General features: G+C 45.1%; 1 protein-coding gene across 9 annotated transcripts in view; it reads right to left on the bottom strand.

Moving 5' to 3' along the window:
- The window catches only part of RAVER2 (ribonucleoprotein, PTB binding 2), a 35,102-nt gene extending 22,551 nt beyond the window's left edge, over positions 1 to 12,551 (bottom strand). For 3 of the 9 annotated variants that reach the window (XM_040566418.1, XM_040566416.1, XM_040566417.1), the window contains exons 1-2: positions 12,279 to 12,514; positions 3,100 to 3,166 (exon numbers count right to left, since the gene is read on the bottom strand). In XM_040566418.1, coding sequence (XP_040422352.1) covers positions 3,100 to 3,166; positions 12,279 to 12,434 — 223 coding nt within the window. In that variant the 5' untranslated portion in view covers positions 12,435 to 12,514. Of the gene's footprint in view, positions 1 to 2,458; positions 2,573 to 3,099; positions 3,167 to 12,278 lie in introns of those variants that run through there. The other 6 variants (XM_040566420.1, XM_040566421.1, XM_040566424.1 and 3 more) reach the window with 5 other exon arrangements.
- Between the last annotated feature and the right edge of the window lie 271 nt (positions 12,552 to 12,822).

Here is a 12,822-nt window from a genome sequence, read left to right as displayed (position 1 = left end):
CTTAATAAAAGAACTTTTCTTAATAAAAGAACTTTTCTTAATAAAAGAACTTTTCTTAATAAAATGTAATGAGAACCACTATGAATTGTGCTGAAGTATCTTTTAGCTGTTTCCTGCTGATTTCCTGTATGCTGTTCTCCCACAGAGACCAATGGAAACTTAATAATACCCATTGTTCAGCCCTGAGGCCATATTTACACTTCAATCCTTTGTATGCATAAAATATTAAACCGCTCCTACACATGTCTAGAATTAATTTATTTGGGAAGAACTCAAAAAGCTAAAACATTCTAACTTGAAAATAAAATGAAATTGAAAAGCTAACCCACAAAAGGTATTGTTATCCCTTCACACTTTGTCTCAGGCTTCACCCTCAACTCTTCAAACGCCACCCCTAAGTGTCTGCCACACTGAATAAATATCACAGTCCTGCCTGCAGGTAACTTAATGCAAGGCAGAAACACCCCAGGAAAGCTCTGCTTGCACCACACAGCCATGCCAAGCACAGCCCAGTGCCCACAGACCTCAACCTCCCTGAGCACTCAAGCTTTGCCATAAGGACGTTGGCCACCTTAACGCATCCAAACAGGGCAAAATCAATTCTCCCTACATCTCCTGGAGACAGAGCAGGAAGTTTTCTCCATTTCCAGTTTGCCTCTCCTGACTTCTCTCACAGTGGATACTCACGAACAGGATAGAAAAATGAGGAGCCCAGTTAGAAAGGTCCAAAGGCAAAAGAAGCAAGTCGGCAGCAACAATACTGCTTAGTGCAAGAAACTTTTCTGAAACCACAGCCTGAAAACTGCGCTTATCCTACACCCAAATTTGGAGTCTCAGTTGTCCAGAAACAAGTATAAACAATACTTTCCTCCTCAGTACACAATTATCACTTTTGTAAGAGTCACACAAGCCAAAAAGCACAGAATATTTCTAGCTATCCTGAACCTAACAGCAGCACAGAATTCTTTGTCATAAATTAGATGTCCTAGTACAATTACTTACACAATGCTTTTTAATTTTTTCCCCTTTAAACACAGCATATTTTTTTTTTTTTAGCTTTCTGCCTTCCTTGCTATCAATTACCACACCATGACTACGGGTAGATTTGTGCTAGTCACAGCAAAACCTACCATACTGCAATACAATCGCTTCCTGAAATTCAACTCCAGGAAGCTCTGGTTGCAAGATTATTCTTTAAACAGAAAACATCTTTTATTCCAGATCACCTATTAATCATCCGTTTCCACTAACATCGCTGCACATGTGAAAAAAGCAAACGAATTGTAAGATGACACCATTCAGAGGCAGAAATGCTAACATTTTCTTTCATGTCTAAATAACCAGAAGTTAAAACAGTCTAAACGAAGATTTCTAAATAAAATATAAACATTCACAGGGTTCTTAAAGCAAGTTCTGATCTATGCTGTAACTGTACCTATCCTGTAGCAAAGAAAACGAAGCAAGTAAAACCCATAGAATATATGGATAAATGCAATGAATTTTAAAAAGACTCATCTTTTTTAAGATGAAAATGCTTTTTCAAAACGTTCTGAGGTCATTAAAGACTTCTTCCTTGTGTTTATCACTATTTTAAATTAGTTTGTGTAATCAAGTGAAAACATTATTTTTACTCTGGAAAATTTTACAAGATCTCATTGGGAAGGTCTTCAGAGCTCTACAAGTTCTGATTATGTCCATCAAACTAAAAAGACATTAAATGTATCCAAAAAAAGTCAATACAAATGGAGTTCCTTATACAAGTAGTTCAAACTACAATATCTATGTTCATCACCACAGAGAGGAGAGAGTTGACTGGTGACAGCCAACATGGCTTCACTAAGGGCAAATCATGCCTGTCAAATTTGGTGGTCTTCTATGACGGGTTTACAGTGTTGGTGGATAAGGGAAGAGCAACTGATGTCATCCCCGCAGCTTTGTGCAAAGCTTTTGACACTGTCGCACATGACATCCTTGTCTCCAAATTGGAGAGGCATGGATTTGATGGATGGACCACTTGGCGGGTAAGGAATTGGCTGGATGGTCACACTTAAAGAGTTGCAGTCAATGGCTCGATGTCCAGGTGGAGACCAGGGATGAGTGGTGCCCCTCAGGGGTCAGTGGTGGGACCAGTACTATTTTACATCTCTGCTGGCAACGTGGCCAGTGAGATTGAGCGTGCCCTCAGCATGTTTGCTGATGACACCAAGCTGTGTGGTGTGGTCGACACGCTGGAGGGAAGGGATGCCACAGAAGGACCTGGACAGGCTCGAGAGGTGGGCCTGTGAAAACCTCCAGAAGAACTTCTTTGATTGTCATCAAGTTAAGATGCTGTAACCCAGGAGATGTTAATAGCTGTATTTTAAAAAATTTCCCATCACACCAAACACAGTCTTACAAGGACAGGTGTCAGAAACATCATTATCCTAGCAAAATCCTGACAGCAATTTGCCACAGTCACCACATTTGTCCTTCAATCCAAGATTACCTCCTGAGGTAATCCAGGCTGTAATATCTATGGCAATCTGGATGTACAGGATCATGTAGAGAAACATTTGTCCAGCTCTGTACTCAGAAGTGCTAAAAATCCGTGACTCCCCTAATGTAGAGAATTGATTTGTAAATGGAAGATCTGACTTAGATAATACAAGACTTAATGCAGGGCAATGTTTCCTTCAAAGACTTAAGTATTCCTTTAAATTGCTTCTGGCTCATGTTACCTGAAACAAATGCATCTGGAGCTAGGTACGTTTTCCTCTGATCAAGTCATATGCACATGTGAAGGTTTGTCCTAAGAGAAGCCTCAGGATTAGTTTTTCAAAGGGATTTGGACAGTTGAGGTTAGATTAGTCTCAAAGAGACACTGACTAAGGGGAATATGCCTGATAGATACCATACAGGGCCAACCTACTTCTCACTACTATCAATAGAGTTTCCAATTCTCCACTGGCTTCAGAAGAGGCTGACAAAGCATACAGCCAAAGGGCAATCAGGCTACATGCCAGCAGACAAGTTAATGACTTCATGCATAGCAGACGATATTCCTCACTAGTTTCATCACAGAATTGAAATGCGTGACACTGGAAGATTTTAATTTCTTACCTGTTCTTTTATTTCTGTCCACATAACAATACTTTATTTCATAATCTTTAAATAAGTCATGGATTTCCTGAAAGAGAAAAGTACAAGTAACATCAGAGAAATAATTCACCAGACCAAATAAATAAGTGTATAAATTTAGCTTTACTTTTTAAACAAAAACTTTCCCGATAAACACAAAACTTTACCATAGAAACACTATCAAATATTTGTTTTTAGAAGAGCTGGTTATACTACTACAGCAATGTTTTTATCTCATGTAAAGAATTGGCTTACTGAATGTGATTAATTTACGTTTCATTATACAACGTCTCATAAGCACAACAGACTGTCCTGCTGCCTGTCTTTTGATAAAGACAAATAACATCACAGCTCATTAAATAGCAAAAAAAACACCACACTATTTCTCAAAAGTACAGCTAGTAGAGTTAAAATGCCACACAGATGAGATATCAGCAACATCACATCATGCAATTTATTGAGGACAGGCAACACTGTAATAAAATAAAACAGCTGCTTTAGTTTCCTCTAACTGCTCAAGTTCACTTTAGCAGATTTTTGCTCTTTTAATAATGAATATTCTTTCAAGCAGCAGTGAATCCTGCCCAGAATACCCCACAGAAAGTATCATTTATCAATTACTGCACAGGTGTCCAATGAAGAATCAACCCCAACAGCATTATTTGCTCCCACTAATTAATGGGGAAAGAGCAGGGGAGTGGGAGAGGCGCAGTAGGAACAAGTGAAAGAGGTGTGTTAGTTTGCTAAAGCTGCTCCCCAACACAAGCAAAACACATGCCTGTGCCCCACACAAAACCCACGAACTATTATCAGCTCAGTGGCAAGAATGCAGAGATGGACATTAATCATCCCTAGGAAGAGAGCAATGCTTTGGGCATGTTTATATTTCAGCTGGGTAAGTCCCATACGTGATATCAAAAGACCATTTGAGTATCGAAGTAATCAACAAACTTTGTCTGAAAGTTTCAGTTCAGCCAATTTCCAGCAGACCAGTCAACTTGCCAGTGGGCTAATTCAGCGATATACAGCCTGAGTTAATTGGGCTCTCTGACTGGTATCAGGTGCACCCCTTTTAGTCAAAGGGACACCAATCTCTAGTTTCACTAGTTAACAGCTGTCAAATACTGCATTAATAAAATATGGCTGTTTCTCGATCTACCAGCCACCCTAATCAGACGTGATAAGGATATGGTTTCTGAAAAGCAAAATAAGCCAGGCACACTGCGAAGACCCGAGTCAGGAAGGTGACTTGGCTGAGGGCAGCTCTCTAACGAGAACCGGGCAGCAATGAGAGGTCCTCGAGGTCCTTGATACTGAGGGAAATGACACTTTCTGTGAAGTCGTACAGCTCAACTGTACAAAGACACCACATAAGTTGTTCCTGTCCTGATCAGAAAAAGGGGGACACAGTCACCCTTTTTTATTTCATATACCACGAGAGTAACTTTGAAAGTTTGATCTGGCGGTTAAGTAACAGGAAATGCTATTTCAAATGGCTCGTAACACTCTCTTGAAGGTCTTTTGTGTGAGCCAGATGATTTCCCAGCAACTGTTTGAAATTTTAATTGAGAGGGAAAATAGCCTGAAGCAAACTTATCTTCATGGGATAATCATGAGGTCTTCATGTTAAAAATTATGAGAACAAAAAGAAGATTTAAAACGATAACCTAGTTTAAGCTAAGTCACTTTAAAAGGCCCCTGTAAGGATTTTAACAGCGGTTTGCCCAGGTCGCTGCACACACTGCTAGCGTCTTGCACTCCCGCAGCAGGGCTGAGACCTGCAACTGCCTGACCGCGTCTGGGTATTATTTTGGCGAGGGCATTTTTCACATAAAGACAGTTTGAGACAATTTACAAAAATAAAACACAGCACGCTGACTCTTAAGCAAATATATACTCCTTCAAATTAAACAGATATCTACATATCTGTGTACATTAGACTAAGATTCTTCATAATATTTTCAGAAGTACGAAGCCAACTTTTGAGCTCGCGTCTTATTTAAAATAGCGACTCGGGCGCTTCTGTAAATCTCACCCTTACCTTCCAACGCTGGTGCCTGCTATAAAAGAATGAAGACTATTTCCATTTTAATTTATTTAACGGGGTGTGTGCCTGGCAGGCCCCGACCCCACGGGATGTAACCAATGGCCGTGGCTGTCCCCTGAGCATGGCAGAAGCAAATGTCTGTGGCTTGGGCCCAGCTCCTGGCAGCCACCCGGCTCAGGGCACCTGAGCGCTTCCAACCGTCTTCCATGCGGCGGTTACCAAACTGCTTCTCCTGAAGGATTCCTCCCTCCCCAGTCAGAGATCATTAAGGTTGGAAAAGCCCTCCAACATCTGGTCCAACCATCCCCCTATCACCAATGTCACCCACTAAACCATGTCCCTAAACACCATATCCAACCTCTCCTTGAACACCCCCAGGGATGATGACTCCACGACCCATCCCAATGCCTGACTGCTCTTTCTGAGAAGAAATGTCTCCTGCTACAAATGAATTAACCCAGTAGTCTAAAAAACGAGGCTGACACCCACCAGCAGCAACGATTTAACTGTGTCCTGTGACGTCTAAACAGAAGGGCAAGGTGCACTATCACGGGAAGGCCTCGCTGCCACCCCCAGCGCCAGGCCAGGTTACAGGATTCGGGCAGCACGAGCTGGAGGCACTTACAATGAGAGCTACAGCCGTCATGAACCCCATGGCAGCTCCAGTGCCAGCATCCTGGCCCCCCAGTAACCGTTACGAGTTCTCAGAAGTGGACTTCAAAAGCTAGTTAATCTAAGCACTACTAAAAATTAAAATCTTAACCACACAGTAATCCATTCATACTTAAGGATGGGCAGGAAAAGAAAAACCAAATATATTCAAGGGGAGTTAAGAGAAAGCACAAGTAAATAGAGGCTGGATACCCTTCCAAAATGTATTATTTACTGCCACAAGAAACGTCGTCTTGAAATACTTTAATTCTTGGCCTGTCCTGTCTTGTCTTGGGTAGAAAAATGTCAGCGTGAGTTTTTACCACATATTATCAATTTGAAATTTGCATCTCTCAAAGGGAAAGAATGCCTTCCTCAGAGACAATCTGTCTTTATGCTTTATGACCTGGATATTTTTTCTTTAAACACCAACATGAGTCATTAGCAGGAACATTTGCCCTACCTACCAAATCAATAAAGCTCAGCTATTAATTCTATTAAAATCACCTGGTCACACCAGGTGATCTAACAGCATAAGGAAAAAAGCAAAAATATATAGTCACCACCTGGATCAACATACTATATACAAGATTACAGCACCCCAAAACCAAGTATTTTTCTCTCTCTAGATGTAATACTGAATTACATTGTTCTGGCAACAGAAGCGTTTAACAGCTCTAACGGTGCCTGGCAATTTGCACCATGAGTGCAGGAAAGAGGCAGAGCATTACGTTTATGAATGATACAGTTCATTTAATTCAGTTTTAGACCACTAGATCGAGTCCATGACATGCCGCATGGACTTCACTACAGATATATAAAGTCTGTTGTGGAAAATAAGAAAAAAAAAAAAAGTTTTAAGCAAGAGAAGAGCAACATGCTTTAAAATAATCTTCTATTATTGAGGAAAAATCACAGAGAATCTGTTGGAGGGTTAGAAGTGCAGTGCACAGCACCAACAAGAGGGGTGGAGAACAACACACAAGGACTGGTGCAAGGTGCAATTTTAAACCCTGTCTGCTAGCAACTCCTGAGGTAGGAAATCCCCAAATTTTCACCACCTGGGCATCGACTGCCAGATGAAGCCTCCCTTGCTCCTACCAAGCACAGGTGCAGACAAAGATTGGGCTCACCATGCCAGCTGCACATATAAACTCATGGTGACCTATGTTCTCTTCTGTGAAAAATTCTCCAGTTTTCAAATTGTTTTAAAGAAATTTCTTCTTTTGTGAGCAATGGCTGTACGATCAAGCCCAGGATGTGCAGCAGATCTTTACCTGGCATTCAGGAAGACAGGACAGAGGTGGGCCCTGAGTCTTCTGCTCAGCACGTTCCCTCGGCACTGCCACAGGGTCACAAACTATGAGACTAGAAATAAAACCTAGCCTGGGATTCTAGGCCATAAACTGTCTTTAGGCCATACTAAAACAATGGCATCTTTTTGTTTGAGAAAAGACTTTCACATTTGTAAGACCATACCCTCCAAAGATCTTTCATATGATAATTTAAGAAAATATTGTCACTAAGACAGAAGAATTGCAATTTCTTAACAGACTTATAATGGGAATGAAAAAGGTAATTCTCTGGTCTTCCAAAAACACATTAGTGTGTTGATAAGAGGAAGACTATGGGATTGTAAACTGATTTCATCATCCTGGGTATGCCAGGTTATATGGAAGCTAAATGAAAGACGACGAAGACATTGTAGAGGTAATGTGAGAGAGGAAGAGCACAAAACAAAAGAAAAGCAATAAAGAAAATCAAAAAGCATGTACATCCTAAGGCGTGAGGGCTACTCACTACCTGGCCAATAAGCCTTTCACGTGCAGTCAGTGTGACGGAGGACAATCTAAAACACAAAGGCCGCTTCCACTTAAAAGTCCAGCATACAACAGATTGGGAAAGAGTGTTTCCTCAAATCACCACAGTTCATTAAAGGTTTTCAATTAAAAGGGAACATGGAAAAACTGTGGCTAATCAAGACAGAAAGAATAAAACCTCTGAAATAGCATCATTCTAAGTTGTAATTTGTTTTTTAATCAGGAACAAACACCACTGAAAAACCTGGACAGGCACATCAGGTCCCAAAACACAAAATAAATCCCCATTCTGGGTGAATTGCACCAGTTTCCTATGAATACCTAAATGTTTCATCTTTCTTTAGATTTTGCCACACCAAAGAAGAACTACAGGGCATTAAAATAATTAATCAGCCCTAATTTACTTCATGACCTACATTAAAGTAGAGCATTCCCTTCATTTTCTAGTCTCAGATATTAAAGGAGAAAAGCAGAATTGTGACTATAATACATCTGCATTCAAAGATTATAAGGGGCAGAAAAAAAACTTATTGAAAACAAGCGCAACTTCTGCACCACAGGTTCCTTACCTGCAAAGAGGGGAATCAAAAAGTGAACAGCCCTTGTCAGTCATCGGATCTTAGCAGTGAAGACTGGAGATTTTGCTACAAATCCCAGCAATGACTAGCAAGAAAGAGAATCCAAGTCCTACTGCTTCTAAAAGCAACTCCACGAGATCCTAACTGGTATGCCAGAGAACCAGACTGCTGACTTCCATCACATTTGTGAGCTACAGCTTCTATGGAAGTTAATCAGACAGAGATGACAAACCACTAACTCTGAAAAATGAATGACTTGGGGAAATCAAAAACAATTCTTCTAATCCGTTGGGATAATCGCGAAAAAAAACACAAAACACACAGAAGTTCATTTGCCATATGATACATATGATACGAAATAAAACTTCCCTGGTTTAGTATGGTACCAACCTCACTTACACATCCTGAAGTTATTGGTATCTCTTTCAGTGATGGAGAGAAGTTGTTATCACTTCCTTCCCTCCCAATCTCCCTCCACCCCCAGAAGTCCTCCTGCCTCCCAGCTTTTTGACAGTTCCAGGAGCCTTCAATCTGCGATACCTGCCTTTCGACACTGCACTTTCAACATCATATGCAACTGTGTTCTTTGCTATTGAAATGTATTAACCAATTCATCAGGGAGGCACTGGCACAAGGCAATTGCAAGAGACATCCAACTGTGGGATTGCCAATTGATTACCAAACATTGACCAGAGCAAAACAAACAACTACAACCAAGCTTACCTTCCAGGCTCTTTAGAAAGATCCTTGATACAAACATCAGTCTTACCACAGCATTGCATCAGATGATATTGACGCTGAGAAGGACAGACCCACCAGCTGACATTTCAAGAAGACGGACACCAGTGGGACGATCTTGCCTGTCTTACTGTAGAACATCACATACTGCTGCCCCACTAGGATTCCTTGGATCCCGCCTAATGCCCTTCATACTAATGGAGACACAAATTGATTACTCTGATGAGAGCACTTCCCCACTATCGCAAGAAGAAATAGAAGCCAGCAGAGTATGCTCTGCAAAGGCTGCAGGAGGAGAGAGGACCGTGGTTTGGAAAGCACATCCTGTACCCGAAGGCTGGTATGCAGCACAACATCCTTGACGTGAGCAGGTAAGCTCCACAAGGAACACGATGGCCAACTGAACACATTTTCAGCATAGCTTTCATATAGCCGCAACGATAAACACTTGATTGAGGGAGGGAGGAAAACATTATTTAAGACAAGAGATGATCTGGCAAGTTATTTTACTGACAGCACTAACCCAATGGACAGAAATCAGTCAGCCCAATAAAAGTGCATTTCTATCTAATTTTATAGTTCCAGCAACCTAAAAAGTAGTACGTGTATAGCTGCACGGCTCTCCACGTGCTTCATCTCAGCCCCAGAGAGGTGACAGCACTCATGCGTCAGGCTGCCGAGCCCCGTGGTCGATGGTGTGCACAGCCAGGCGCCGCGCTGGAGGAATTGGACGGGGACGCACGCGGGCACTCGCCAGGACGCCTGGAAGGCTTCACTGCGACAGGGCGCTACCAAGTTGAGTAACTTGCCAGCTGAACAGTAAATGGAGACTTTGCTTGCAAGAACGGTGAAGGTGGTAATAAAAATACTTACCACAGGTCTGTTGCAAAAATACCTTTCTCGGTGGCTGTAGCAAGAGAATTGCTTGTAGCAGTATTAATCCTGCAAGTACGTATTTGCAAACTGAGCTATAAAACCCAAAGCAGAAAGAACGTTCTTGGGTTAATTCTGACTTAATTTGTTCTCCCGTCAGATCTGCCACTCAATGAAGAAAGTCCTAAAGGGAGTGCTGATCTCCTTGGCTCAACAGACTGCAAAATGCCTTCTCCAGATTGCCCTTGCTCCTGAAAACAGGTTCTGGATTCCCTTAGCAGTACAGATGTTGCCAAATGCATTTTGAGGGAAACCCCACTTATCAAGATTCCAGCGTGGGTTACCTTTGTCCCCTCGCTACAGCCACCCAGCACCTGAAGTGCTGAAGGCTTCTGACACTTCCAGATCTGTTTGTCTGGTTTCTGAGACAACAAATCTTCGGTGCTCCACTTCTCTGTCAGAAACCTCTAAAGGTAACAGAAGATTATAACTCCAATAACAAATAAATAAGTTAATATGTAGCTATAATTGGCAAAGGAAAACGTTTGTTATTTAATTTCACCTGAAAAAAATGGAGTTTGGCTGTCATTTTGAACCTTCCGAAAAAAAAGTCATCACCTCCACCAATCATATCGCTATCAGCAAAAAAGCTGTTTCCCACTTGGAAACTATTTTGGTAAATCTTGGCCTCAATCTTCACTTAGTAACAACAAATGACAGCAAACCCAATGTCCCAGTGATTAGAGGTTAATAATTACACTTATGAAATCCCATTCTGGAAGACTTTGCATTTTCATGATGTTCATCTCTTTCTTATTGGAGAATAAACTGGCCAGGGGAGCAGCATGTTACCTGATTTCACTTGTCTAAGCAATCATTTCAAAAAGAAAACAGCAGAGAAATCACCTCTGCACAGTTTACCAAGGGTATTAGTTCGATTCAAGAAACGGTAAGCTTCATGGTAATGTTTGGAAATAGATGACAGCCAAGTACAAAGGTGTACTTAACATGCCTGACCACAAACACACTTCTCCTTTCCAAAACTGCTCCAGGACAGAAACTTCCTCTCTACAGCACGAATATTCTGCCTATGCATACGAACACCAACAGCTCGATGATGTTAAGAATCACACTGCCACCTTTTCCAACTGTAATTGAGAATCTGTATGTGGTGGTGCTGCCATAGCCTAGCAGCAGGGGAATGCTAGAACCTTACGTACGGAGAGAAAGCCACCAAAGTGCTACTTTTAAGTCACCAAAACAAAATGGCAAACTCCCACAGTGCTGCATGGTTGCTGAATTGGACCTTCATGCTAATGCTTCCTTGCAGCAGTCTTTGTCTGACCAAGCAACACCAAATTTGATGGTTTCTGCATACACGAGCCATGTTTTTAACTGGACCACAGGTGAATTCAGGTGAATTCAGCACCTGCCGTGTGGAACAGGAGGAGCGAGTCACACACCCGCTCGGGCGTCCGACAGAGCGATGCCGTGCCAGCCGCGGGCAGCAAGCAGCTGGGGATACACCAGCAAGCCCCTGTGCCAACAGCCGTGCTTGGCAGCTCCTCGAAGAGAAGACGAACATAAGCGAGGTTTTCCAAGTTGCGAGCTAGCGAGAACTTTTTATCGATTAGCTCGTGAGGTCGCTACACATGGCAGCGAGGCTCTACGTATAAATCACCACGCTGGGTCACAGCACAATCAGCATTTCTAAGTCGGTGACCACCTACGGCCATGCAGACCGAAGGCACCCGGCATGTAGGCACGGAGCACGGCGGTGAGCACGCTTGGGGCTCTGGATCGAGTTATGGGGATCTTTGGCAGACTCTCCCCAAAACGAGCGGACCTTCGGGAGCTGCTGAGAACCTGTGAATCCTCGCTGCACCTACCCGCGGGCAACAAAATTCCTTGTGCTCGGGAAAGCAAAGGGAAGAGACCGAGGGAGCGGCTTAGAACAAAAGCTGTAATTACAGGTTTTACCTTGTGCACGAGTTCAGCGCGCCCACCGGTCTGCAGGTGGCCAAAACCCGACAAAGCGACTAAATCGCTGCGAAGCTGACCGGCGTGCCGCAGGCTCAGGAGATCGCCGATGTTCCCCTGCGACCCGCAGCGCTTTCCCCCAGCCGCCAGCGGGCTCTGGAAGCCGCCTCCACCTCCCCCGGGCAGGACTCGGGGCTGGCGGCTCCGGCGCGGCGCTCCCACACGAAACCCCCCGACGGAGCCACCCGGAGCCCCCCGGGCGGGGATGCGCAGCCCGCGGCTCCGGCCGGGGGCAGAGCGGGGCCGCCTCCAGCCGCCGGCGGTAACAAAGCCGATCTCCCCTCGGTCGCGACGGGGCCGGGACGCGGCAGCCCCGGCCAGCCCCGAGCCTCCCTCCCTCCCGCCGGCCCCCCGGGAGCGGCTCCCACCGCAGCCCCCCTCGCCCGGTCGCCGCCACGCCGCCGCCGGCCGCACCTGGCTGCTGCTCTCGGCCGGCAGGTTCCTCAGCAGGATCTTGCGCCTGTTGCTCAGCTCCCGGCGGGTGATCGCCAAGCGCCTCGCCACCTCCTCGGGGCTCGGCGGCGGCGGCTCCGCGGGCAGCTCCGAGCCGCGTTCGGCTGCTGCCGCCATCTTGCAGCGCCGCCCGGCCGAGCGGGGGGAGCCGCCGCGGCGCTGGGAGGGCGGCGGGGGAAGCCGCGGGGCACGGCCGCCGGTGGGGCCCGGGCGGCCCCGCCAGCCCCCGCCGCGCTGCCCGCCCCCGGCCGGGCCCGCCCCGCCGCCGGCAGCCCTCGCCCTGCCCCTGGCGGGGGAGGCCGAGAGCGACGGAGCCCCCGTGAGGGGGCCGCGGGCCCCGCTGCCCGAGGGCGAAGCTGAAGCGACCCCCCTCGAAGCGCGAGCCCTCTGAGCAGCGTGGGTGCAGAGGGCCAAGTTCCATCCCGCACTAACACCTTTGAGTCAGGGGTTGGGGAAGGAGGCGAAGGTCCGTGGGGTGCTGCGGGTGTGGGGGAAGCCTCAGAGA

The sequence above is a fragment of the Cygnus olor genome, chromosome 8, assembly GCF_009769625.2.
Source record: "Cygnus olor isolate bCygOlo1 chromosome 8, bCygOlo1.pri.v2, whole genome shotgun sequence".
Taxonomy (NCBI): Eukaryota; Metazoa; Chordata; class Aves; order Anseriformes; family Anatidae; genus Cygnus; species Cygnus olor.
Note: the sequence above shows the minus strand (reverse complement) of the source record. Positions and strands in the feature narration are given on the sequence as shown.